This window comes from Miniopterus natalensis, chromosome 1 (genome assembly GCF_054644295.1).
Source record: "Miniopterus natalensis isolate mMinNat1 chromosome 1, mMinNat1.hap1, whole genome shotgun sequence".
NCBI classification, from domain to species: Eukaryota; Metazoa; Chordata; class Mammalia; order Chiroptera; family Miniopteridae; genus Miniopterus; species Miniopterus natalensis.
Window position 1 is genome coordinate 130,488,061 of NC_142081.1, and position 27,611 is coordinate 130,515,671.

The 27,611-nt window shown below is 50.5% G+C and overlaps 1 protein-coding gene across 1 annotated transcript; it reads right to left on the bottom strand.

Annotated features, from left to right (window-relative positions):
* Positions 1-68: 68 nt before the first annotated feature.
* PFKFB3 (6-phosphofructo-2-kinase/fructose-2,6-biphosphatase 3) lies at positions 69-27,611 on the bottom strand. Its single transcript, XM_016219768.2, has 15 exons — positions 27,212-27,611; positions 17,601-17,726; positions 16,544-16,640; positions 15,779-15,845; positions 15,138-15,212; positions 14,768-14,824; positions 12,590-12,714; positions 11,873-12,080; positions 11,296-11,442; positions 11,015-11,119; positions 10,729-10,858; positions 9,969-10,031; positions 9,780-9,844; positions 7,913-8,086; positions 69-2,739 (listed from the first exon to the last, which is right to left on the bottom strand). Exons 1-15 carry the CDS (start codon positions 27,285-27,287, stop codon positions 2,692-2,694), a joined length of 1,563 nt encoding a protein of 520 aa, XP_016075254.1. The 5' UTR covers positions 27,288-27,611; the 3' UTR covers positions 69-2,691.

Genomic DNA, 27,611 nt, shown 5'->3' on the forward strand with positions numbered 1-27,611 from the left:
GCACTGACCACAAGTGTCAATTAAAGATTCTTCTTCCCCACAGAAAAAATGAGAGGTGCACTTCCATGTATTTCAACCAGGTATTTTATTGTTCTGGCAACTGCGAAATATACAAATTTCTGAAAGGCAGCCCCTGTGTGAAAGCTGGCACAGCTTCATCCCAGGTAGTTAATTCAGACACTTATACAGAATGCAGAGAAGTCGTAAGTCGCACATAAAAGGCCCCAAACCAACCAATAAACAATAAACCCAATCTAAAAAGTTTTCTGTTTACAAGCTCCCTTATACACATTAAATAAATAAATAGCACATTTGCTATCAAAATAATAAAAAAATAAATTTCAAGTATTACAAACAAAATCATCATTGGTGTGGTTCAAACAGTTTTTCTTCTCCCCTCAAATGAAGAGTTTCGTCCATGGTCTCAAGACAGAAAAAGGAGAGGGATACACCTCCCCAAAAACAAATAAGCAAAGTTAAAAAAATTGGTCCCAGATATTTTTCAGGAGGTGGGGGGTGAGAGGCAATAAAGTAGCAGACGCTCCATGCCTGCAGCTCCCACACACTCCATCCAATGCCTCCTCAGAGATCAGATCACCGCTTTCACCTCCTCAGCCTTCTGCTCTCTCCCAGGTCCCCTCCCCATCCATACTCCTATCTACTGCCCCACCCGGGCCCTTACAAGCTATGCCCTGTGGGAGGCAAAGCTTCATTTACGTTTGTACCGACTTCAGGCTGTGAGAGGTGAGGGGCGTGCACCTTCACATAGCCCCACTCCAATCGGCAGTAAGAGTCCAGAAAGTGGGACACAATGAAGTCATTCTCAAGAGCAGAACTGCAGGCCCCTCTGTCTAAAAATACGACCAACCTACAAACATACACTCGTGTCAACTAGACACAAGATAGCAGGAAAGAGGGGAAATAATCCAAGTCTTTAATTGCATATAACATGCATACAGATCCTCTCGGGCAGACTGCCAAGTAAGGGGACAGGGGTTGTGATTTGGTGTGAAAACCTCAAATGTGATTGTATGGTATCTGAAGTGTGTCCTATTTCCCACGTAAGCCCAATCAGAGAAACGTACAATCTCGAAAAGCTCCTCTTGAGCAAAACAAAAACAAAAATAGCTCCACTTCCAGCTCTAGCTGTCCAAGCCTGCCCACCACCCCCACTCAGCTAGTTCATAGGCTGAGGGGTGGGGGTGTCAGGCTCAAAAGCAGAGGGCAGGAAAGAAAAGTGACCTTTGGCACCAGCTTTTTAAAGGGTCATTTTGACAACTACTGAGTCTCTAAATCATTTCTTCTGGGCCTCAGGACACCCTCTTCATCCCCCAGTACTTGGAGACACCAAGGAGAAACCAGCAGATCAAACTACAGGTATTTAGAATCACATATCCCAAAATTCCTGCTTTGAATCCCCCACCAATACCAGAGTTGCCACTAGGACAAGAGAGGACATTCCCCGAGGAACCCAACACCATGCTAGGCATACAGCAGATGCTCAAAGAAAACATGCGGAATTGAGCTGAATCCTGCGGGGAGACCATGAACAACCTCTTGGAAGAAGTGGTGTAGAGTGAGGCCTGGCTTGGGCCACTGTCCCCACCGGGGAAATATGGGAGGTGATGAATGTCCTGAAGGAAGGAGGCCGGATCCTTGTTCTTCTCCCAAGGTCTGTCTTGCAAGCATCTGAGTGCTTGCTCCCAGCCACTTTACTGGGGTCCCTCTGAGCTCCCCATCTCATGGGCATGCCCGACACCCCACATGCTTTCAGAGCTCCAGCTCCCAAGGGCACACAACCCAACCGTCTAAGTTCCTGAAAGGAAGGTGTGACTTTCAGGTCATATGTCCTGCCAGAAAAAAATGCAAAAGCAAGCATCCTCAGGGAAGCCATGTCTCAGGTGCCTCTGATCCAGGCCTGGGGCAGAAGGGCCACACAGCTCCCCGGGAGGGTGAGGCCCCGATGCTATTTCCTCTTGCCAACACAGCTAGACTGTCCAACATCTTCAGAGGCCGAGCACAGGCCTGGGAGGGTGTGGACATACGGAGGGTCACTGCTTAGCTGACGCATCCCCAGCTCAGGAACTTTTCTGTCAGCACTTCCAGACTGGCTCTCCAGGCCGGCCCCATCCCAGCACACATCCTTTCTTCACAGGTAAACTTCCCAGGCCAAGATGCACAAACAAGCCTTGTGAAAGTTTTCAACATCTCTGAACCTTCAGCAACTGGGATCTAGGTTCCTTTAATTTTAGGATTCTGGGACCAGTGTCATCTCCCCAGCTGGGAACATTCCAGGCCAAGATCACAGAAACAACACAAAACAAAACAGCACAGAGGCGCCCGATGTCCCCTCCTCGAGGCCTTCTCTCACCTCCTCCACTGCCTATTGTCCTCACCAAGCCTTGTGGAGGGTCAGTGAGGCCACACAGCCCTGGACAGTGGGGAGAGCATGGGTGGGGGTGGCCACAGCTGGACTTGGAGGCATGGGTTCTGTGCACACCAGGAAAGGTGTGCTGGGGTCTCGGCCACCCCAATGCTGTTGGGGGCATGGGTTCGCATTGACCAGCAGACCCCTCTTCTAGGCCACCTGGCCCTTCCTGGGAGAAGTTGTTGGTATGGTCAGCCTCGGTGGATGGGAGAGCCCTACCTAAGTTGCAGGAATGGAAATGGAATGGAACCGGTGGGTCTGCCTCAGTGTGTCCGGGAGGAGTCGACGCTGCTCTGGGAGCCTTTCATGTTCTGTTTTCAGGAGAAAAGGGTGGGGAAGCAGAGTTATTACTGTTGATTAAGTCCCTAGAGCAGAAGACTAAAGCCATGCAATTGAGACTTCACCTTCCCTCCCTCCAGACAAAAATCATGACCCCAGAAGAGCATCATTAACCAAACTGGTGGCGGTTAAGGCCAGAGTCACACGGGAGAAGGGCCTCATGGCAGAGACCTGACATCTGCCTGCAGGAGGTGGGAAGGAGGGTAGGGACAGCAGGCAGCTCTGTAAGTCAGAGTTGTACTGGGGAGCAATGGGGGACCCTCAGCTCATAGCCCTTGAGAGCCCCAGGGCTGCCCCTGCCCTGGCCCAGGGAAGTCTTACTGGCCACACCAGGCAGAGGATGCTCCGGGGCCTCTAAAGAAGCACGAGGACTCTCCTACCAACTTGGCTCAAGTAGGACCACACACCTCAGCCCCAGGGACCCAGATTCTAGGAACACGAGCTTGGCAGCTGGAACACAGGTGCTACGAGCCAGCTGGACATGGGTATTGTCACTAAAGCTCTCTTCCCATTCTAATAAAAGTAATCCTAGCCGGAAGCGTCACCCATAAGAAGCTTGCCAGTATCAAAACCCCCTAAAAAAATGTTTTCAATCAGCTGGGGACAGATGATGGCTGCCACTGCACAGCAGATGTCTCTTTAACTAACCTCCTTAATTTACCCACAAAAAGTGAAACACTTTTTAAAAAGTGTTCTCTCCCATCCTGAGTGTCTACACAAAGACTGTCTTAAAGGGGCAGATGGATATGCAAGGATCACCTCGGCTCACTCGCCTCCCATGCAGAACTGAGAGCCCTGGTGCAGAAATCCCTACAGAAGAGAATACTGGGCTGGTGGCACTAAAACCCAGATCTGAGCCTATTCTTGGCCAGACTCAGGAGCCCAGGTGACCCAACCCTCCAACCATGAGTACATCAGGCAGCCTTGAGGGGGGAGGGGGTCTGCTGGGGAAGGCCCTGTAGCTCCGAAACCAGAGAGGACTCAGCCAACTTGTGGGGTCAGACAGCGAGGTGCTGCTGTGTCCCTCTGATCGGCTGGCTCCAAGTCGCCCTCATATATGTCAAGCCCAAGGCTCCTTTGAGTACCCACAAATGATGGCAATAGGACAATGACACCGAGGGTCACAGGCACAGGCTATGTCAAACCATTCACTCATGGTGTCCCTGGCTCAGGACACATGGGGGGAAAGGAGGAAGCGAGAGAGGGGACCTCAAGACAATGGTGCTGCTCTCCAAAATCACGAGTTCTTTGGCACAGGGTGTATGAGTCACACACTTCACAATGGCCAGTCTTCACACAGACCAAGGCGCCCTGCCAGGCAGAGATGCCAGGACTCAGAGAGATGCGGAGGGGACCGAGAGGGGCATGCACCGAGTCATTTACCTTTCCAAGGTTAGTAAGGAGAAAACTTTGAGAAAATGTGACAGACAGTTCGTCTTTCAAGCATAGTGGGGGCAAAGGAAGAAACATGTTGGAAAAGAAAAACAAAACAAAACATCTTTAGTAGCATTTTGTTTTTACTATGCATTTGAAATTCCAAAAGCAAGAATGCATGGTGAATGGTTGGCCCCACGCACTGTTACAGCCCCAGGACAGGACTGCAGGGCGCCACACCTGCCCGGGCCATCACGCTGCTTTACCAGGACACCACGCTCACTGGCATCCTCAAGCCACACCCTTAAGATCCCGTGGGCTCCCCCACTCCCCCGTCCCTTTGTGCTCCAGCTGCTCATGAGAAGAAATCCCATTGGCCTGAGCAGAAGGAACAGGGGCATCAAAATGCAGAGTGGAGTGCAAACCGGAGCACTCGGAGTACCCACCAAAGCACAGGGCACCATCTCTCCCATGATAACAGCTATTGGCCACTGGGTACTAACTATGTGCCAGAGACTCTGTAAGTGCTACATTAACAAAACGTTCCTATCTCCATTTTATAGATGAGGAAGTTGGAGCCCTAGAATGGCACCACCTTGTCCAGAGTTCCAAAGAGAGAGGACAGGAGAGCCAAGGTCCAAACCCGGCTCAGTGTGACTTTAATAACACATTTTGGGATCTGCAGCCCTAGACATGGGCTTGTGCTCCCAGGCTGGGCTGGACACTGAGACCCCAGAGTGGAATGCAGTTGTGAAGGGTCCAAACATGTGCAGGGTCCAAATGTTTGCTTAAGTGGAGGGAGTCTAGACAAAAGTGCTACTAGCCTTAGAGACGGGCAAGTTCAATCTTAGTGGGTGGGGGAAGTGCCTAAATGCCCCTCCCCCCATCCAGCAGGAAGATTTCTTTCCTGGCAACACCAGGCCATCATGGGTCAAAAGAACAGTAGATGCACAGACACAGGGGGAGGCTACTCTTAAAGCCTGAATTTCATGGACACTGTCAGGGGAAGCAGCTGCATGGGAGAGGCTGCAAGAACTAAAAAGGAAATCAGCTCCAGGCAGTGCCCTACAAGCTGCAAACTTCAGATGCCCTGGGGCAGGAGCAGGTGAACAGAATCTTGGCTGTTCCCAGAAACCAGTCCAGAGAAAGCAGCCTGGTCAAGTCCTGGTTCTGCCACTGGATGACTGTGGGTGAGTTACTTCACCTGGGCCCTAATCTGGTAAACAGGGATAGTAACTGTCCTGCAGCCATCCTGGGGTTATTTTAAGAATCAAAGACATGATATGCGCAAGCACATTTTTCATGGCCTGCAGAGCATGATGAAATATATTTCACTACAGGTGGTGCCATCTAATCCAAGCATGATGCCAAACAACTCCTGTTTTCCCAGAACAAGCCATGCTTTTAAGCTTTTTAATCAGGCTGAACTCCTCAAGCCTTTTCAGCTTCTGCATGAATTAGTCAAGGTACCCTGATCAGCAAAAGGGAAAACGGTAGGTATGATTGGAGGGGTTGGGGAGGGTGATATTTCATGGTGGCTGTTACTAAAATTGTGATATAAAGCCTCAGTTCCTTCTGTAGTTGGGGACCACAAGAATGGAAACCCTCTAGCTGACGCTTAACCAGAACTTTCTGCAGAGAGCTCTGGCTTCAGGAAAGAGGAAGCCAAGTGGGTCTGATTCGAAAACTGCTCCCAACGACTATTAAGGCTGAGCAGGTTCCCATACAGGAAAACTTGATCCAGAGCAGCAGTTTCCAATCAGACCTCTCTAGAGTATGGGGGTCCTGGAGCCTGGGGTGGGGGTCCCTGCCAGGACAAGAGGGTTTTGTAGATTAGGCTCTGGGTAAATGTTCCTCTCAGAATTAAAGGGCTCCCCTAGGGTAGACACAGAATTAAAAGACAATGGTAGCAGGCACAAGACCTAGCTCACTACCAATATCTGACACCAAGAGGGACAAACGAGATTTAGTGCCAACAGTAACCCCGGACCCCAAGAGGGAGTGAGGAGCCAGCTGTGGCAGTGGCACAGAAAACAGCTGGGCCATAAGTACTTCTTGTGTCCTTTGCTAAAAATTCATGAATCCCCTTCTCCTTCCTCTGGTGCCCATCTTCCTCCTTCAGATTTTACAAAAACTGTCCTTAACCTCAACATTTTAACAGGCAGGAGGCCAAACTGGCAAGCGGGGAGAAAGAGGTGCTAGCAGCAAAATCATTCAGAGAAAATACTTACAAACAGGCTTTCCCTAGCAAAGGCTGCAGAGAGAAAAGGTTGAGAGACAGAGGTCAGTAGAGGGACAGGGGACAAGGCTCAGGTCTTGTGAAGTCAGGACATCCTCTGCTGAGACCCTCCCAGCCTGGCCCAGTTTCCAGACTCCCTAAGGATTCAGTTCAGTTCAGCAACCCGAAGGACTGTCTTGTCAAAGTTGGGGGAAGCCCCAGTTTTGCATCCTCCCCACACACCACTGAATCTAGCGCAGGCCAGTCCCCCCCAAGCGTCAGTGACAGTGGCTTCTAAACTTCCAATTATGACCCCAGGGTTTACACCAAAATAATGTCATAGACACATCACATAGAACTTCAGTTCTGTTTTCATAAAAAACACTTCTAATTTTAAACCTGAAAGGACTATTAATTAGATATCTCCAAGTCCTAGCCCCTCATTTGAAAAGATAAGGAGACTGAAGGCCAGGGAGGGATGTAACCTAACAATAAAATCCTACAGTTAGTGCCAGGGGCAGACACTGTGCTCGAGGCTCAGCACTTATTCCCTGATTTTATCTGCTCTGGCAGTAGGAACTACTCCCCCATTCCACAGGCAAGAAAACTGAAGCTTCAAGAGGTTCAGTGACCAGCCAAGGCTGCATAGCACTTGCCCCCACATCACATTTCCAGACACCACAGGATTTAAATGAGCTTCAGGCAAAATGCAGGAACAGTGTGGGCCTCAGCACCAAACTCATAAACAAATCAAATTCAAAATTTAGCTGTGATTTATTTGTAAGAGACCAGGCCTGGTGGGTGGAAGTGAGGGGAGACCCCTGGGTGGGGCCCAAATCTGTGCCCAGAGATTTCTCAGTCTCACAGATTCTTGGCTGTCGTTGAAGGAAAAAAATTGTTTTCTAAAAACAAATCTTAGTGCCCAATAGCCAAGATCTTTCAGCCTGAAATTTTCATAGTGAATAAAGTAAGTGAAATCTAGTTGTTTTTTTTTACTACCCGCTGAAGTAACTATGCCGTGAGAAAGTGGCTATTTCCTGACCATCTGGCTCTGCGAGTCGGGCTACCCAGGTTCTCACCGGTCCATACGGGCTCCGGATGAGGACTCTCTGTGGGCCCCCTGCGACTACAGCTTTTCTACAATGGGGAGCCATGGCAAGAAAGGAAGGGGAAATACTCAGCCACAGGCCTGGGTCACGCAGAAGCCAACAGCTCAGAGCTGCCTGGAGACTTCCAAACGAGGGGCTGCCTTCCACTCGGCTTTAGAAAAACCTGTCCAAGAATGGGAGTGGCACACACACATTCGCCATTTCTCCTGCTCTGCCCAGCTCTGCCTGGTAGAGGTCACCTCCTCAGAAAGCAGGTGTGCACGCTCACAGCCATGGCCGGAGGGACCCGACTGGACCTCCAGGACATCACAAACTTCAGCTGCTATCCCTGTGTTCTCCCCCTCCGCCATCTGGGTCGGAGGCTATGGTGGCACCCACTGGGCGGTCTCCTTCCCACCCACACAGGAGACATGACGGCAAGGAAGGAAAAGGGGGGTAACGCACTTGTCCGGGCAGCTGCGCGGGCACCTCCGGGGGCAGGCAGTTGGGCAGGGCAGCGGAGGTAGAGGCCACATGCTCCTCAAAGCTGTTGATGCGAGGCTTTTTGGTGGGCTCGGGGCTGGCTAGTGGGGTGACACTATTGCGTCTCATGAGTGGGTTAGGTCCCTTCTTTGCGTCCTAAGCGAGACAAAGACAAAAGAGAGAAGGCGACAGTTACACAGAGAGGGGAGGTAAATAAGCCAAAAAAATCAAAACCAAACAAAACATGTTTCTCTGCTTCTGGATTTTACTGACACGACAAGACTGACCAAGGTGAACGGCCCTGGGACCACTGGGTTGCTGTTTTGTCTTGCATCTCCCAGTTGGCAAGATCAAGGGATGATCTCCTCCCGAGGCCCTTCTCTGGATCACTCCAAGACACCCACCCAGATGAGCACGACATTCACAAAGCAGGTGAGGGAAGGACACAGGACCGGCTCTGCAGTCATTCAATTGCAGCAGATAACGAGGTGGGAGAAAAGAACCTGGCTGCCAGCCTCCAAGGAGGGGCATGGAGGGGAGACAGGCCTTGATGTGAGGCTCGGGTAACTACTAAGGGGACAGGACAACAGAGGGGCAGGGAGGAGGAGGTGTCGGTGCTGGACTCCCACTTGCTAACCTCGAGCCAGGATCTGCAGAGCAGGCATGGAACGGCTCCTGTGTCCCACAACCATACCAGGCTCAGGACAGGAAAGGTAGGTTTCAAGGCCAGCCAAGGCCAAACACTAGCCTTCTGATCAAGCAACTATGGGATTGGGGAAATCCCCATGGCCTGTCACTGTAGCTTGTGACCCAGGAACCTGCGTTGGGGTCTGTCTCCACCAGTTCCGCACAGTCCAGGGTTCAGGGACCATCAGAGCCCAGTTCAGCAGAACCCCACTGCTGGGGGTTCAGGTTTGGAGGCTGCTTGGCACAGAGCCAGAGGAAATGCAGCACCCGCCACCCACACACGTTCAGAAGGAGGTGCCACAGAGCCAAGGGATGCCGTCCTCCTGTGTTTCAGGCAGCCAGCCAGGCAACTGCCGGTGGAAGCCAGGATTTTAATGCCAAAACCTTCTGGCCAAGCTTTCTGGGGACAGGAAACTCCCCTGCACAAATGGGAATGTTGTACTCAGTGTACAGGAAGTGTCTGACTAATGCTGGCAAAGCACTGCATTTCAGTAGTAAGCACAAAGTCAATTCCAGCTTTCTTCCACAACATACACCTGGGCAGAAAGCGACTCTGCCCTTGGGAGAGCCCACCAGGATGACCACCAAATCTCAGATCTCCCAGGCGGGAATCAGATGCCACCAGGCACCAGGGTCTCCTGAAACACATTCCATCCACCATCCCTATGTCTCTAATTTCCAAATCATATGTTTCTCCAGCCCCACTTCCTTTTTCACTATTATGATTTCTTGGTAATTCTGTATCTAAGTGCACAGAGGTGACTTAGCGGATTTGCTGACCCTGTTTTAGCCGGTGGCTCTGGAACCTGAAAGTAGTTTCCCCAAAGGAAAAGGCAACAATATTTGTGCTGTGGTTATAGTTAAGAACAGAATGTGTCTGGGGGAAGAAAGCATGGAAAGAGAAAAAAGAAGATGCCAAGAAGCCACAAGAAAGATAGGGCAGGAGCACACAGATGCTAAGAAAAGGAAGGTGAGAAAGTTACCCAGGCCCTCCCAGTTCCAACAAACTACCTCAGTGAGAACCAAGACATAGTCAGTGTTTACAGGCAACGCAATACTGGGGATTTCCCAAGAGTTCACACGCATTGGTCCTGTCACTCAGCAGTCCTAGGGATGGAGGACCGGGTGGGGGTGTGCACACAGGCACGAAGCTTACACTCACCTCTGACCTCTCCCGGTGTGTGTTCACTGACTCCACGTTCAGGTAGATGGATTCTACACGGCAACCTGGGTGGGGGAGAGGGAGCAGCTTCCGGTTATAAGGGACAAGCCACTTACAGCCCCGCAACCACCCAGAGCCACCATCCCAGGGCAGCAGCTCTCACTCGGCACAGGCTGTCACCATACTCACCATAAGCAACTGGTGTCAGCTTCAGGACGGTGTGAAGGGGGCATTTCAGGTAAGGCATCTCCTCTGAAGAGAAGAGAAAGGGGCCCACGATTAGATAGGACACTCGAGGGTGGACATTCCCAGGCCCCCAGTGAGAGCTCTGCCAGGTCAGACCCTCAGAGGCCTGGCCGGGCAAGGGCGTCTCCCCTGGCCCCCCCCACCCCTCACACAGGCCTCACTCAAGGCAGACGGCCTTAGAAAAGACACCTAGCCCAAAGAACAACATCAAAACAAACCCAAACGTGCTCTCACAGAAGGAGTTATGGTAAAAAAGAATCATTCCCCAAAAAACTTAGTGTGTCAGGATTCAGGTGAACCTCGGGCCAACTCAGCCTTTTCAGTTGGAGTTTTCTGGGCTGTTTGTTCCTTAGACGGGGGCTGCAGAGAAGAGCTGGCCCCTCCCCACCCGGCCCAAAGCCGCTGAGATGTAAGTGGACAAAGGCCTTCAGGAAGCTGTTAATAAAGCTGTTGGTCCACCGTGCCTCATGTTGGGCTATGAAGTTTCCCAGAGGCCGGCAAGGAAGGGCTGGGCCTGAAGCCCTCGGCAGGCGGAGGCTCCTCCTAACCCTCAGCAGCCCAACAGCAACGTGTGCAGGTCGGGTAAGGAAGGACGAGGTCCACCACTACCCCAAACCCAGACGCTGCTTTCCCTCCCTCCTTTCAGGGACTGCAACCAGCTCCCAGCCCCCCTCTGCCCAGGAAGCTTTGGGGGATGGGGCACCTGCGCTCTTATCCAGGAAGTAGGCCAAGAGGCAACGCAGGACAGCCTGGTGACAGATGACCAGCACATTCTCCTGTCGCTCCAGCTCCATGATCACCGGCTCCAGGCGCTGGACCAGGTCCTGGTAGGACTGCAAGACAGAGGGACGGGTGCTGTGCTGGAGCAGCACACGCAAGGAGGGCCGTGGTGAGCTCCTCCATGCACAGCACACAGCAGCTACACCTGGCTATCATTTACTGAATGGACAGTGACCCCAGGCGGAAGGGGGAGCAGCCAGCACACGCACCTCCCCGGTGGGGTACCGATAGTAGTACTTGTCCTGCTCGCGCAGAGCGTACTCCTCAGGGTAGGTGTCCTTGATCTCCTCGTAGGTCATCTCCTCACAGACACCCTGGAGAAAACACCCAGGTCACTTGAGGGAAACTGCCCCAAAGGCCACCTCGAACTGGTCAACATAGCTCTTGTGGTCTGAAAGGGCTCTCAGGGTTTCCAACAGATTTGGCAGGAAGAGGCTTCCTTGCACTCTTGCTCCCAAACCCCATGGCCACAGCGAGACCCCGCACTCACAGCATCGATTTCGTTGAGCGCCTTCCACTGTTCGTAGGGAAGCTGAAGGGCTTCTGCCGTCTGGATGGTACTCTTCAGCTGGCTGGTCCACACCTTGAGGTCCTTCAGGTTCTGCTCCTCCACAAATTTGCTCAGGGCGTTGGCAAACTGAGAGGGCAGGGGACAAGAGGGACACACACTGGACTTCAGGCTCCTGTGCTCCCTGGAGTGGCAGTGCAGGGCTCCTTTCCACTCCACACTGGGGACAGTCACTATGTTGTCATTAAAATGGCAAGGACACTGAGAGCAACTGAGGAGCCACCCCCCACATACACTTTCCTCATGGCCCCAGAGATGCTCCCTTTCTGTCCATACAAATACAGGCACACACACAGGAAAACACACACATACACACAGGGACACATACAGAGACACACACTCAGGGACACACACATACAGATGCATACATATACACAGACAGGGAAAGGAACACACACATATGTAAACATAAACACAGGGACACACACATATGTATATATACATAGAGACACACCCACCCCACTCCCCAGCCCTCTGCCTTTCCCCGTTCCCTTCCTACCTTCCTGCCCCTGCTGGACAGGCCTGAGTCCCCTCCGATCTTCCCCTGGAGGTTGTGCTCGCTCTCGCCATGCCGACACAGGTAGATGGTGCGGGGCTGCACGTGGATGTTCATCAGGTAGTACACAATTCGGCTCTGAATGTGGTCCTGAACTCTGTTCACCAAGAACCGCCGGCCCACGTCTATCACCTTAATCAGGGACAGGTCCCTGCAGAGCAAGGCGACAGGTGAATCAGAACCCTGCTCCTCCCCAACACCACTGCACTGCCAGCCTGGGTCCAATCACCTGGCTGGGGCCAATGGCAGAGATCAGCCCCAAGAGAACCACACTGTCTGGCTGTGCGCTCCTGGAGGGCACAGACTGAATCTATTTGATCCAAGAGTCAGAGTGTGAGGTTACAACCTACACATCAGAGTGCGTGGTCGAGAGGTGAGCTGGTCTCCCAGAAGAGGGGGAGAGAAAAGCAAGAGAAGGGAATGAAAATAAAGGCAAGAGCAAAGGGACTCAGCAAGACTGGGCTCAGATATTCGTTTTCCAAACTTCTACATAGTGTCTGAAACAGTTACACTGAACGTGTAATGAAGGATTTTTTTCAAACGATATTTTAAAAAAGAGTTTCTGAAAGTATCCAGAAGTAAATGCATTGTGGGAAGTTCAAGAAAACATTAAAAGCCCTAAAGTAGGTGATTCAGAGAAAATTGCCTCTTAGGAACTACCTGTCATATTTATCAGGGTCGAGGGGCTGATAGCTGGCTTCATAGCAGTTAATTCTCTTCATGAAGTCGTCCATAGCCTCCGCTGAGTTGCAGTCTTTGTAATCTGGGCTGGAGATTTTCACTTCCTGTAACACCACAAAGAGGCAGCTAATGAATCATGCTGGAGACTTTCTTTTTAGCTGAAGCAGGATTTGGGGCTGGCAAACAGGGAACGCACAGACAGACTCAGAATAATGATGATCCGACCCAGCGTTTAAAAGAAAAAGGAAATAGGCTGGTGTGAAGTCATAACCTGATGACTACACGGGGAGGGCGCTATGGTAGACAAAGGATCACTGTCTGGATGAACAGATGGTAGATCCACGAGGGGCTAACGAGCATCTCTGAATGGGCCACGATTCGGGATCAGTCCAATACCCATGTCACCCCCAGATATCCCAGCCCTCAATTCAACTGAGCTCCGTGTAAGCATCTGCAATGTTCCCCACACCAAGAGCAGGTTGTTGGTTAACAAAGCTGCCCCGGAGAGCTGCTGGTGATGGCCCTGGGTGTCAGGCAGGATTCCTCCTCCACCACCCATAGATGGGGCAGCATACACAGGAACTGGTCCCTGGTTAATGCTTCTCTACCTGGCCTCCACGCCCAGTACCTTCCAAGGAATGCTCTTATGGGAAGGAGATGGAGAGAACTGACTCTCGGGCCTGCCATCTCCTCTAAGCGAACAACAGTAGGCCTGAGCAACCTGGCAGATATTAGGGAAATTCTGCATTTTTTAACGCATGTGCTCTTTTCCTCCTCACCAACTACCACAGCCATAAAAGAGAGGCAGCTACTCTTTAAACATCCAAGTTCAATGGTGCAGAGCTTCAATCTGGGAAGATAAAAAAGTTCTAGAGCTCGATGGGGTGGTGGTGGTTGCACAACCATGTGACTACGCTGAAGGACACGGAACTGATCTCTTAAAAACAAATCTTTTCTCCCAGCACAGCCACCCACACAAAGAGCACGGCTAAGCTGCAAAGTCGCTTTGAGGCTTAATCAGAGAAAAAGGCTTCTGAACACGGCGGGTGGGGCAAGTGGCTCCTGGACCAGCTACATGGTGACTGCTCACTGGGGAAAGTGACTTTGCAGCTGCTCTGTCCTTTACTACCAAGTGGAACTTCTAGAACCAAGCCAAAGAAATACAGCAACATCCTTTGTTCAGATTACTTCTGTTTCCTTGTCTTTTGAGACTCTTCCACTGAAACCAATCTAGACTGACTTTCCACAATTTGAATGGCTCTTCCTGAAATATGAACTCATTTCTTAGAAATGCTTGTAAATATTCCCAAACAGACCCAATAACCAAAGCTAATGAGCACACAGCATCCTTTTAAAGATGCAAACTTACATGTAGCAATACCACAGGGTTCCCTGTAAAAATATCAGACCCGCTTCTCTTTATAGCTAGCTATGCCTTATTCTGACGTATTTAAGCTGGACAGACAATTACCTACAATGTGAGAAGGTGACCTGTGGTAAAATCTTCACAGTAACTGTTTCTACTTAGGATATACTGTTATCAAGTGATACAATTAACCAAATTAAGCTGCCAATTACCCTCAATTTATCCAGGCAACCTGCCCTTGACACAGGGAGAAGAGGAAGGTATGTTGTAGACACACCAGCAGGAAGATAATTTGACCACCCCCACGCTTGCGAAACTGGGAATTCTGCTTTTCATCCACTAAGTCCTATGACTACTGTTAATATACAACCACTCTTACTCGCCAGGGCCCTTAACAGTAAAAGAGCCTGCTGCCTCCTTTCCCATCAGGAGGGGTAGGCTGCCCCTTGCCTCAAGCAACCCCATCACCACCCAGCCACCAAGCTACTGTCACCCACAGAAACTGTTCCCAGACCATGCCTTACCTCTCATGTACCACAAAGAATGCTTCCTGCTGACTGTCTGAAAGGACCCCAGATAAAGCCTGGCCAGGTCACAGAACATGCTTCTAAGTTAAATACCACTCAACACTTCTGACCTCCCCAGATCCTGCCTCTCAGGTAAAACTGACAACAAGCTGAGACAGCCAGCTTGTTCTCAGAGTCTAGTTACTTCCCTGGGCCTGACCTGGTTCCCAGTTCCCTGCTTTTCTGAGACTGGGCCACTAGAACAGGAGTCCTGCGTTATCTTACCATAATATTGGAAGCCACAACTGTAGGGTCATCACACACTGACTCGATGAAAAACACCTGGGAAGAAGAGAAACAGAAATGTTAGGAAACAATAAATGTGGTAACACAAAGGGACAACTTTAGTATCACTCTGATGTTATCACCATATTGGAAGAGGAATGACATCACTCACTCAATCCTAAGTCCTTCCCCAACAGTGAGATGCCTCCCCCTCCCCAGTCATGGTAACCCTAAGAGCCAGCACCAGGAAGGCCCTATCTGTATGTAGCAAAACCAGGGAAGCAGGAGCTGAAGAACCAAGTATAAATCAGCTGATTCTGAGGGTTTTCCTTTCTCTTGAGCACTGCAGGGCAAGAGAAGTTTGGCTCACCTTGAAATCATTTTCTTTGGCAAAATGAAGGATCATGTGTCTCCTCTCTCTAGTAGTATTGGTGGCATCGAAAACCTGGTAGGGAGAAATAAGGATAGTGAAGAGAACCCAAGTTTGAGTTTAACATTATTAACCAAGTCACCAAGTATATCAGGACTGTTCCTGATAGGTAGAAGTCAAAAAACGTGGTTCCAGGAGAGATTGCGCCCTGCCCACGCCCTGCCCTCCCTGCCCTCTCCCACCACCTCCAGCTCTCAGGGAGGGAAGGGGAAGGGTGGGCACAATCCTTAAAGCAAAGTAACAACAGTAACATGCAGGGGAAGGTGTCTATGGGAGGAACACTGGCTCTGTGGCTGTAGCCACCTCAGGTCCAGCCTGCCTCAGAGGGTGGTGCCAAGTGCACAGAGAGGAGGGGTCAGCAGAGCACACCAGCTGGCTGTGCCCCCGAGTTGGCCCCACTGACCACCTTCCTGGGACCCTGTGCTGCTCTAGCCTCCCTCAACTCTCAGCACTTGTTCCTAATTGAGGTGTCCCCACAATGGCTCTCGGTATTGCTCAGGCCAGTGTCAACATTTCACTCTCTTCAGGGCACCATCCCACTATGGGACTGGAGCTAGAACCAGCATATTCCCCAGACTTACTGAAATTTGGCCCCCTTCCTTCGTCAGGTAACTTTTGACGTCTCTCAAGGCAGCAAGGGCACACTGCCTGCAACACAGAGAAAGAGAACATGTATCAGAGGTGGACATCAGAGCAGAGCGACTGACAATTCTAAACCGCTCAGGCTGGCCGGAGTTGCCAGGTGCAGACCCCACAGGCCCAGAGGCTCCCCATTGAAGCTGCACAGAGAGTTGCAGTTACCCTCTGGAAGTGGTGCTCATGCTGGCTGCACACTGAAATCCCCCTGAGAGCTTTTAAGAAACCTATGCCCAGGTCTTGCCCACAGATGCTCACTAAACTGGTCTAGGGTAGGCCTAGAATTGGGATCTTTCCAAGCTCCCAGGTGACTCTAAAGTGCAGCCAGAGTTGGACACCATTGCGCTTGGGTTTCAAAATCACCTTGGGCTTAAAAAAAAAAACCCTTTTCAGAGTAAGCAGCTGATTGTCCATGAAAACAATTTTGTTCATTCTTAATAATGAAACATTGTTGTTGATCTGTGTCACATCAGCTGGATTAGACCATCCGGAGCGGAGCATCCAGAACATCCGGAGCAGATAAAAGCAACAAGTCTCAGAGCAGCCAGGAAACTCCTCTTAACACACATAGGTGGGGCCAGATCTGACAGCCACCTGCTGAGAGCCACACAGCAGGGCAGCTTCCTCTTTCTCTTACAGAACCTGGCCTTCAAAAGCAAAGCAAACCAAAACCCAAGGCCTCCTGAGGCAGCTCAGCAGCCCAGCCTTACTTTCTGACTCTCATGGCCTCCTCATTGTCAGGGCGGAAGAAGTTGTAGGAGCTGTACTGCTTCACGGCCTCCCGGCGATACTCCCCGACATTGAACACTGCAGAGAAGAGAGAGGACACTCAGCTGGCCCCCAGGACGCTGGGAACACTCTCCAAAAAAGCAAACCAAACCAATACACACACACACAAACTTGAATAAGATCCCGGTAAGATGGGGAAACTAGAAAGTGGACCTCCTGGTCAGGTGCAATCATTGAACTAGAAGGCAGCCCAGCTTCCCCCAGACCAAACATGGCTCAGAGCCTCCTGCTTTTCCACAGATTGTCTCCTACAGCCCAGTGTCCAGTCCAGCCTCACAAAGTCAGGGACTGGAGGCTGAGATTGTGAGAACAGGTCACAGTCACACATCTAACAAAAACAGATGCAATGATTTCTGCCGACGGTGCCTAGGAGACAGTGGGCTTGCACACCACTGCCAGGCCCAAATCAGCCATTCTGCAGACACAGCAGCCTGCACCCGTGGGAAGCACTGAATATTTACTGGGTACTTACTATCTGAGACGCTGTGCTGAGCGCAGCAGGGGGATAGCAAATGTAAAAATCAGTGCCTGTCCTTAAGACATTTCCTGCACAGTTGAGGAAACCAGGCAAAGATTCATCAAAATACAGTCAATGACATGGACATTTTATGACAGTCAGTGGCGGAATGTCACAACTAAGTGCCATAGGGGTTTAAAGAAAAAAGATCAGCATAGACTGCGGAGGCCAGAGAAGGCTTCTTGAAGGGGCTGAGGGCTGAGCTAGGCAGGATTCAGGGCAGTGAGAATAACAGAGCAGCCAGTCAGAAAAGATCCCAACACAAAGTAAGGGAGTATAAATAACATGCTGGGTGATGCAGCCAAAAAGGGTCCCCTCCACTCCACTCTAGGGACAGAGCAGGCCAAGAATGGTCCTGCATGGTGAGTCCCAGCAGCTAGGATGGGGGGGGGGGGAGGGAGAGGTTGGTGAGCAGGACTGCAGCACGCAGTGTGACTATCAGTCTTGGGTCACGGCCTCACCTTTCGTGGGGACGCCAATCCAGTTGAGGTAGCGAGTCAGCTTCTTGGAGATGTAGGTCTTACCCCGGGCTGGGAGGCCCACCATGACAATCACTGTCGGGGAGTTGGTCAGCTTCGGCCCACAGGCTGGTAAGAGCAACAAAGAAAAGTGTCATGGATGAAGCAGTGCTCGAGGATGGACAGTCCTGTGCCCCACAACAACCTTTTGAAACTTCTACAGAAATTCTTATTTCATTCCCACCTTAAAGCCCTGGGCATTATATAGTCCAGTGGGACTAGCACCCCCTGGTGGCCAGAGCCATTTAGTCACACCTTGCAGCTCCATCTTGCTTTCAGGTGATGAATGAAAGGGACCTTAATTCCCAGCCTGATACTTGTAGGACCCTAAAGCCAGCTGGGAACCCAGTTGCTAACCCCCAAGTGGAAGGCACTCCTGGGAGTATAAGGAAGGCACCCCCCAACAGCAAGTACGATGAGGCCAACAGTAGGAGAGGTGTTTCCAAACGTAATATGTAAACTGAGGTGGCAGGTAGGAGTGGGACATGGGGGGGGAGGGGGGATGGGAGGATGGGACTCTACAGCTGGAATACAGAGAGAAGCCAGTCATCAACTTCCTAACCTCCACAGGGCAGATCTGGGTGACCTTCCTAAAAATTGTTTTTAAAGACAATTTTTAAAAGTAAGAGTTGATCAAATGAAAGTAGGTCAGGGACCCAAAAGAATGCTGCACCACGCCCATAAAGGGTGACAGATAAATTCCTCTGTCCCTGAGACTCTCCTGACCTTTTTTGCCAAGTTCTGATTGATGCCAGGGCCCTGCTTAAGAAATGGCAGGTCGCCCAGCTGGGCGTTGCTCAGCAGTTGAGCATCAACCTAGGATCCAGGAGATCGTGGTTTGATTCCTGGTCAGGGCACATGCCCAGGTAGGGGGCGTGCAGGAGGAAGCCGATCAATGATGACTCATCATTGATGTCTCTCTCTCTCTCTCTCTCTCTCTCTCCCTCTCCCTTCCTCTCTCTGAAATCAATGAAGATATATTTAAAACACACACACAAAAAAAACAGAAAACGAGTCCTTTAAAAAAAAAAAAAAAAAGAAATGGCAGGTCAAGCTCCGGCCGGGTAACTCAGGATCATCGTCCTGATACGCCAAGGTTGCCGGTTCGATCTCTCGTCAGGGCACTTACAAGAATCAACCAATGAATGCATAAATAAGCGGAACAAGAAATTGATTCTTCTCTCTCTCCCCCTCCCTCCCCCCTCTCTCCCCCCCTTTCCCTTCCTCTCTCTAAAATCAATAAATAAAAAGAAAGAAGAAATGGCAGGTAACAGAGCCCCAGATGCTCCAGGTCACTGAGCCCTGGCAGAGCCCCAGTAAACTCAGAAGATCTTGTCTTGAAAATCTCCTCCTGGCTTAGCTGCTTAACTACTATGCCGTGTGCCTTGGAATCTCAATAAGACAAAATACCAGGGAGAGAGGTTTTTCACTGTGTTTTAAGAAAGCAGCCCAAAGAGCCCTGCTCTGGACATTTAACACACAGTATTTCCTCGGCTGGCATCTTGCCCCTGAGACTCTCAGGCAATTCCAGCATCCTGGGGATGAGTAAATGTGGGCCAGGAGCTGCCCACGGGGAGCAAGGCTGGCCATCTGCCCACTCCCAGGCCAGCAGCGCTGCCCGGAGCTCACTGGCTGCCACGGTCAGCCTAGCTCTCCTCATCAGTCATGCAGCACTGCTTCCCAGGCACTGGCCACAGGGGTGAAGGCAAAGCTATTCAGGTTGCACCCTAAATCTAGGCTACCATCAGAGTTAGACAGGGGCTCTGTCTCTAAGAGCTGAGTGCCAGATGGGGGAGGAGCGAGAGCCACCAGGCCACTGACAAGCACAGGCTTGAAGGAAGACGCCTCCTCTTGAGCTGGATGTGCCCACACACAGTCCTGCGCTCAGTCTGGTGACCAAACTGAGGTCAGATGTCCTAACGCCAACCACACTATTCTAGGATCTGCCCCCTGGACCTGCATACTAAGGGCAAGGAGGAAGCAAGCACAATACACAGGAGCTGTTCCTTTCATGGTTTTAGATCATCAGTGGCCTCCACGCAGAGAGAGAAGGAGGAAAAAAGGCCATCAGGAGGCCAGGACACATTCAGGAACCACCAAAGCTCTGGGCTAGGATCCCTCAGGTCCCAGTGGCCAGGAACAAACAACTGCCTAGAAATTTCCCTGCCCTGCCTGAGCACGGAGCAAGGAAGTGCTGATGAGCTTTCTTTAGTCCCCAGGAGCAAGCAGAGAAAGGTGACGGGCTCAAAAAACAACAGCGAGATAAGACACACCCTACTGTATGCATTGTGGCAGCTGCAGGTGACACGCGAGGGAACTATTTTCACTTGTGCCTCAAAACAATACTTTACTAATCCTTCCCCCAAAGCCACTGGTTTCTCCCTGTTCTTATCTGATGTCCCCACCAAGCTACTGCTCCCAAGAGCATCCAAACATACACTGAAACAGATGGGTGCGCGCGCACACACACACACACACACAATCTCTGAGCTGTGCACCTGCATGGAGTACTTTTGTTGGACTCATGCCAAGGAAGCAGAGACCGATATTGACTGATTTATTAAATTGGGGATTAGTTCTGCTATCCACTAATCATATGCACAAATCTCCAAGCCTCCTCTGGCAGATGTTTTGGCACCAAAACACCCGCAAAAACATGGCAGAGTAAACCTGTAAAGCTGAAAAATCAGGTTAATCTCAAATCCAAATAAACCATCAGTCCCTTATTTGGCAAAGCAGAAATCATCCTTCCTATATTCCTTTGGCTTTTTGCATAAGATTCAAAGGAGCTGCAAGGGGGGCTGCCAAAAGTGGCCGCAGCTGTCCCTGGGCCCCGGTGCTCCTGGGTCTCAAATAGAGCAGGGAAACCACAAAACCTTTTGACTAAATCTGGAGTCTCAGTCTCCATCATCCCTCTCCTTTCCTTTTTATTTTAGTTTTTTAACAATTTAACATTTATATATTTAATTCTCACCCGAGGATATGTTTTTATTGGGGTTTTTTTTAGAGGGAGAGAGAAAGAGACATCAATGTGAGAGAGAAACATCAATCCATTGTCTCCGTACGTGCCCCAGCTGGGGATCGAACCTGCAACCTAAATGTGTGCCCTGACAGGGAATTGAACCCACAACACTTTGGTGTCTGGGATGACGCTCCAACCAACTGAGCCACCCAGCCAGGGCTCCCCTCTCTTTTTTAAAGTCACAGCACATCTCAAGCACCTTTATGGTCTTATAAACACCTGCCCCTGCCCTGGTTCTCCCCAGGCCTTCAGTTTCTTCTTCTCTGCAGACTGCTTTTTTAATCCATGGGATAGAGAGCCCCTTCCAGCCTCTCATACCACCCCCCCTTTTCTTCTTCCCCAACAGCACAGGGACTAGGGAACACAAGTATAGAGTTTTAGCACAGGGTTTTCCAAAAAGTACTTATGTGTTTCACTTCACCTTATATAAATGTTTAGTATTTTAATTTCTTTTTAACAAAAAAAAAAAGTTTTTATACTTAGATGTATTTAGACATCAACTTAGATGTCAACATAAATATTTATGTGGGGATATGGAGATGTTCACTATGTTAAAGGGGTAAGTAAAGAAGCAAGCATTTAAAGCCCACTGGGCCCAGCCAAGTGGCTCAGCGATTGAGCATCGACCTAGGATCCAGGAGATGGTGGTTCTATTCCTGGTCAGGGCACATGCCCGGGTTGCAGGCTCGATCCCCAGTCGGGGGTGTGCAGGAGGCAGCCAATCAATGACTCATCATTGATGTTTCTATCTCTCTCCCTCTCCCTCTCTCTAAAATCAATAAAGACATATTTAAAACAAACAAACAAACAAAAAAACCCTGGGCCTTGGCCAGTGTGGCTCAGTTGGTTGAGCATCACCCCATGCACCAAAAGGTTGTCAGTTTGATTCCTGGTGAGGGCACATGCCAGGGTTGTGGGATCAATCCCTGGTAGGGGGTGTGCAGGAGGCAATCGATCAATGTTTCATTCTCACATCATATCAATGTTTCTCTCTCTGTCTCCCTCTCTCTCTAAAAATCAATTTAACAAAGGAAAGAAAAGAAATAAAGACTACTGAGTTAACAGACTATAAATACCTTGATGGAAGTGTGGTGGGGAGGGTGGTGCTCAGGCCAGAAGTGTCATTCATGATTAAGGCCATCACTTGAGTAAGAACTCACAGAAAGTCACCAACTTCTGGAGCTTACCCACAACTCTCTAATGTCACTACATTCAGTCAAGGACACACATGCTGGGTCTCCTGTGAGCACAAAGCATATGTGGACACCATCCCTGTGCTGATAAGCATCCGGTCTGGGGTGGAAGACAGACGATACACAAGCAAACAAAAGCACAAGGTCATTTTAGAGCGTGATAAATGCTATGATGAGAGCAGAGCAGATGTCCCTTTAGAGAGTGCTGGCACTGGAACAGGCAGTGGCTGTGGGGGTGGGTTTAAATTGGGTAGCCAGGGTCAGGGTCCCTGAGTAGCACCTGAGATGAGGCCTGACTGTCCACAGCCAGTGCACCGGTTCTTAGTATATCATGCACATTGGTTGCATGTGCTAGTTCCTCACACGTAAGTGGATACAGGAAGCAAATGACAAGGAGGCCAGTTGGTGAGCAAGGGGAGCAGCACCTGTGGTGACCTCAGTAGCCAATCCTGAAAATGGTCAGCCAGAAGGATAGAGGCTGCAATTCCAATATCAGCCCTACAACCCAGGTTAACCTCTGATAATATGTTAACGTGTTCGCTGTTAACTTCTATGATAATAACACACTGACAAGCAGGCACTCAACAGCTGTCCTCACCCATCATACCAACACCCACAACTCATGCTCAGAAAATGAACCATTGGAAGAGACTTTGCTATTGCTCCCATCCCTCCTACAAGCTTTCTTCTACCTAGAAACACTCCAAAATGCTAACCTCAAAAAGATGCCAAGCCATTTGTTCTTTTCTACAAATGGCTAAGTTACTGCTTCAATAACAAGTCCGAGGGGAACAAATGGAAGGGGCTGTTTAAGACAGACCCATGCAAGTAGAGTCAGCCCCCAGCACTGCCTGATGGGATTTTGATCGTGTGTCTACAGTAACCATTGAAACCTACTCCCACCAGGCAAGGGCACACCAAACTCTGTACAGAAAGACCTGCTGTGACCCTGCAGTTACACCATCACCTAAGAAGTGCTCTCTGAGAAACTGGCATGCACTTGGCCTTGGGAGAATGAAATGCAGGCTCAGAAAGTGACAGTGAACACAACTATTGTCTACTGGACATAAATCTTTTCTGAGATCACATCAGCCCAAACAGTTTGCTTAGTTGATGTTAAGGGCCAACATCTAAGTGACCTTGCCCCAGGGAAGTGTGCCTGAGGCTTTGGAGGGGGGGAGGGGGAAGGACCCAGTTAAGCCAACCCTCTTTCCAAAGCTCTTCTGTACGATTTGATGAATACAATTGTACATTTGGTAAATGGCCCTCCCAACCCTAAATGGTCTCTGCCAACAGACAGTGAGGGACAGGGAATTTTAGTGAATCATTTGACAATCTTGGGAGGCAATACAATAGCACAGTAGCTTAGAGGGCAGGGCCTGGAGTCAAACAAAGAGTTCAAAGCCAGTTCCCATGGCTTCCTTGGATCTTGGACAAGTTACTTGATCTCTCACCGTCTTAGCTTCTTTTCAGTAAAATGGAGGGATGCTTCAGAAAGTTTCTTGGGGGGATTAACTACAACGTAATACATGGGAAATGCTTCCTACAGTGGCCTACATCAGCATTAGCCTTTATGGCTTTCATCACTCCAGACAAGGAAACTAAGACCCACATGTGAGAAGGGGACCCACAGCACCAAGTACTAAGGGACAGGGTTGGGGCTCACCGAAGTCTCTCTCACCTGAAATTCTTTATGTGCTCTTTCCTAAATTAGTGATTCTCCACCAGTGGCTGAACCTATGGTGCTCTTTAAAAAATAGGATGCCCAGGCCTCCCCTGTGGCAATTCTAACTTGGTTTGGAGTACCCGTATGGATTTTTCTCCCTAAATGTCCCCAAAGTGATTCTAATGTGTACCCAGGGCTGAGAACCAACTGCAGTGGCCACCCCTGGATAGGTAGGGGTTTCTCTTAAACACTCTCCCGTCATGCTTTTTTTTTTTTAAATATATATATATATATATCTTTATTGATTTCAGAGAGAAAGGGAGAGAGACAGAAACATCAATGATGAGAGAGTCATTGATCGGCTGCAGCCCGCAACCTGGGCAGGTGCCCTGACCAGGAATCGAGCCCCGATCTCCTGGATCCCAGGTGGACGCTCAACCACTGAGCCACGCCCGGCTGGGCCGTGGTCCTTCTTTAAGTTAGAAAACCATCAGTGGCTCTTAGCCCCTGCTGAGATGAAAACTCTTCCATCAGTAGACAGTATGTAACCTACTTTACAGATGAGAAAACTAAGGTTCTTTTTTTTTTAATTGATTTTAGAAAGAGGGAGGGAGAGACAGAGAGAGAAATGTTGATTTGTTGTTCCACTTATCTATGCATTCATTGGTTGATTCTTACATGTGCCCTAACCAGGGATCAAATCTGACACCTTGGTGTATCAGGATGACACTCTAACCAACTGAGCTACCCGGCCACAGCCAAGAAAACTGAGGTTCTGAGTGGGTAAGTAAGCAGGGACTCGCATGCAGAGGCTCTCCACTTCTACTGACGATAAACAGAAAGGATACGCAGCCCTTGCCAGCCAGTAATTGATGTCCTTGTCCACAAAGCTGATTTACCAATTCAGTAAGTCTCCACAAGTTATGCTTTGCATTTAAAGGAAGCCCAGGTTTTGTAAGAAGTATTTACCACGATATCGTTATACTAACAGGATATCCAACAGATATGCTTCAAAGGCAAAAATATCAAACTAATCAATCTGGGGCTTTCTGATGTTTTATTGTTCTTTGCACAGGAACAGTAATGTTCCCCATGCCCTTAAAGGAACCTGCAGTAGACCCCAGTTAGGATACCACTTTGAAAGACGGTAACAGGTTTAGGAGGAAGAAAATCCATCTGCTACTTGAATAAGAGCATGTAATAACTATTCAGGTTGCAGATATTTTCACAAGGAGGAATGCATCTGAGACTACACCTCAGAACCACACTCAGAATTCTAGAAGTAGGCGGGGAGAGGGAATTAATCCATCAGCTTTAACATCCTCCTACCCCCCAAGCTCTGAATGGTCCTGATGGGGATTTTTAGGGCAAATCTCTCATCTGCGTGTGAGACGTGCAGACTGACAGAGTCTAATGGATGAGTCTCTGATGCCTGGAGGAAGGAATAATCACTGCACACTTGTGTCTCTCAAAATCACACGACTGAGCAAATGCAGCCAATCTCAGTGCTCTCTACACGGAACCTCAGGGTCATTCCTCCCAGACCTCAGCCCACCATCATGAACCTCAAAGGACTACTAAATGTGTGTGTGTGTACACATACATACAGATGCATGCATTTACATATATATAGAAGCAACCTATATTCGGATGACCAATTATAGTTTACGAAGTGCTCCATAAATATGTTTTATTCTAAGTCACAAAGGGCTGGATTGTTTCTGCATCTTGCTGTAGTCAAATCTCCCTCATGATTTGAGGCACGGCATTCCTCACCACCAAAAGGTTTTAGAGAAACACAAGCAGACTGTGGTCGGCCCAGCTTATAAGCTATTTAAGAGCATATCTAGCCCTGGCTGGTGGAGCATATCTAGCCCATGCATCGAAGGGTTGCCAGTTCAACACCCAGTCAGGGCACATGCCCAGGTTTCAGGCTCAATCCCTGGTTGGGGGTGTGCAGGAGGCAGCCCATAGATGCTATGTTCTCATATCAATGTTTCTCTCTTCCCCCCCCTTTCCTCTCCCTCTAAACATCAATAAAGTATTCTTGATTTTTAAATAAAGTATTTTTTTTTTTAAAAAAAGAGTACACCTAAAAGAAGCAGACCTGCCAAGACATAGGCTACCTTGCAAACAAATCTAGTTCTCCTTAAGCTTCTGTGGCCTCCAGAACCCTCACGTCCAGCAGAGGCCACACGCTGGTGGAGGAGTGGCCCCCAGTGTCAGGAATGCCTTGGCAGGTACCCATTGCCAGTATCACCAAGGGCACCACAGGGCCAGTTCTCCCCACCTCCTGGGGCAGGTGGGGGGGGGGGGGAGGGCAGCGATTCACATCTGAGCGAAGCCCAAGGTGGTGAGCTGTGTGAGCTGTCACCACAGCTGTGTGAGTTGTCACCAAGGCCTTGATCACCTCCTGAGAAACATGACAGCAGAGAAGGCCAGCAGGCCACCTCTTGCTCAACCTAGGAGCCACCCCTAGGGTTTGCACCTGGGATCCCATGTTTACCTGTCAGGCAATCTAACCTGGCCCAGGGCAAACTACCCATGACTGGGTTCTACCCTATCCACCTGATGGGCTCCTGGACAAGTTACCTGGAGGAGCAGTGTTGCCTTCAAACCATTGGAACAACCCTTTTAAGAAGTGACTCTCTCCGCAGCAAGGGATAGAAACTAAGGTAAACCTTTCCAAAGCATTTATGGCCAACGACAGTCAGGGCAGGTTGGTGAACTGCCAGCTAATTCCCAGCAACGGTGGAGAGAGTGTGTGTGTGTGCGCGCGCGCCCGCGCGCACAACGCTGCCAACTGTGCAGTCGCGGATCCACAGGCACTCCCCCAAACCTGGGGCAATGGCTTGGTTCCAGGGCAAGAGAGGACAGAAATATAAAGAAAAGCAGAGAGGATGTTAGGAATATATGGAAAAGAGAAGAGATATGGGAGATGGAAATATAGAGATGAGATAGAAATGTATAGAAAAGGGGGCTAAGAGAAGGTGGAAATATAGAAAGGCAGGGTGAGGAGACAGAAATATACAGAGGGGTTAAGAGAGGCGCTGTTAATAGACGTACAGAGAGAGGGACAGAGAGAGGAGGTGAAGTAGAGATGGAGAGATCCAAAATGATGCTTCGCGTAAGAGCGGCCGCGTCCCTCGGCCGGACTCAGCCAAGCGGGCGCCGGGGAGATGCCGAGACCGGAGAACACGCGCCCCTTCTCAAGGATCCCGAAGTAAAGGCTCTCTGTTGTTCTCTGCGCTTCCCAACCCCAGCGCTCCGGAGCCAAGACCCGGGCGCACTCGCCGTTTCAGGCTCCTCAGCGCTCAAGGGCGCGGCGCAGCGCAGCCCAGCCCAGCCCAGCCGCGCAGCCCGCGGAGCCTCCGCGCCGCCGACGCCGGCCGGGGGAGGCGCAGCGCCGGCGCAGGAGCCGGCTCCGTCCCCGCCCCGCGCCGCCGCCAACTCCGCCCCGCGCTCCGCGGAGGAACGGACGGCGCCGGGCCCCAGCCAGCCGACACAGCGGTAGAGGGAGGTGCCAGCCCCGAGTGAGCGCGCGAGAGGTAAGGTCTCGGTACAAAAGCGCCCCGCCAGCGCCCACCTTACAATGGCTTTGCGCTCCACGCGGCGCGCCGCTCCCCGGCAGCCCAGCCCCTGCAGTCCAGCCCTTGCGCACATCTGCACTCACATCTAGGCAGCGAGGGACGGTGGTCGACCGGGATCCAGATCTTCTGCACCCGGCTCTGAGTCAGCTCCAGGGGCATCTTCGCAGCCTAGGCTCGGCAGCCCTCCCCTAGCGAAGAATTCAGACTTGGGGAAGAGAGCCGCGTGTCGACCCCCAGAAACAAAGGAAAAGAGGGAGTTTGTGCGCGGGAGCGCGGCCCAGGCGCTCTCCCTGGCGCTGCTTTTTGGAAACGTGCTTTGTGCTAAATGACGAACGCTCGCCCGGGGCGTGAAGCTCCACAAGCGCTTCGAAAGGGGCGGGGGCCGGAGGGTGCACCCGCAGCTTCCACAGGGCTGGGCTCGTCCACTCAGGAGGTCCCCGGGATGCTCCGAGAGCAGTGACAGTCGCGGTTCCCTCCCGCTCG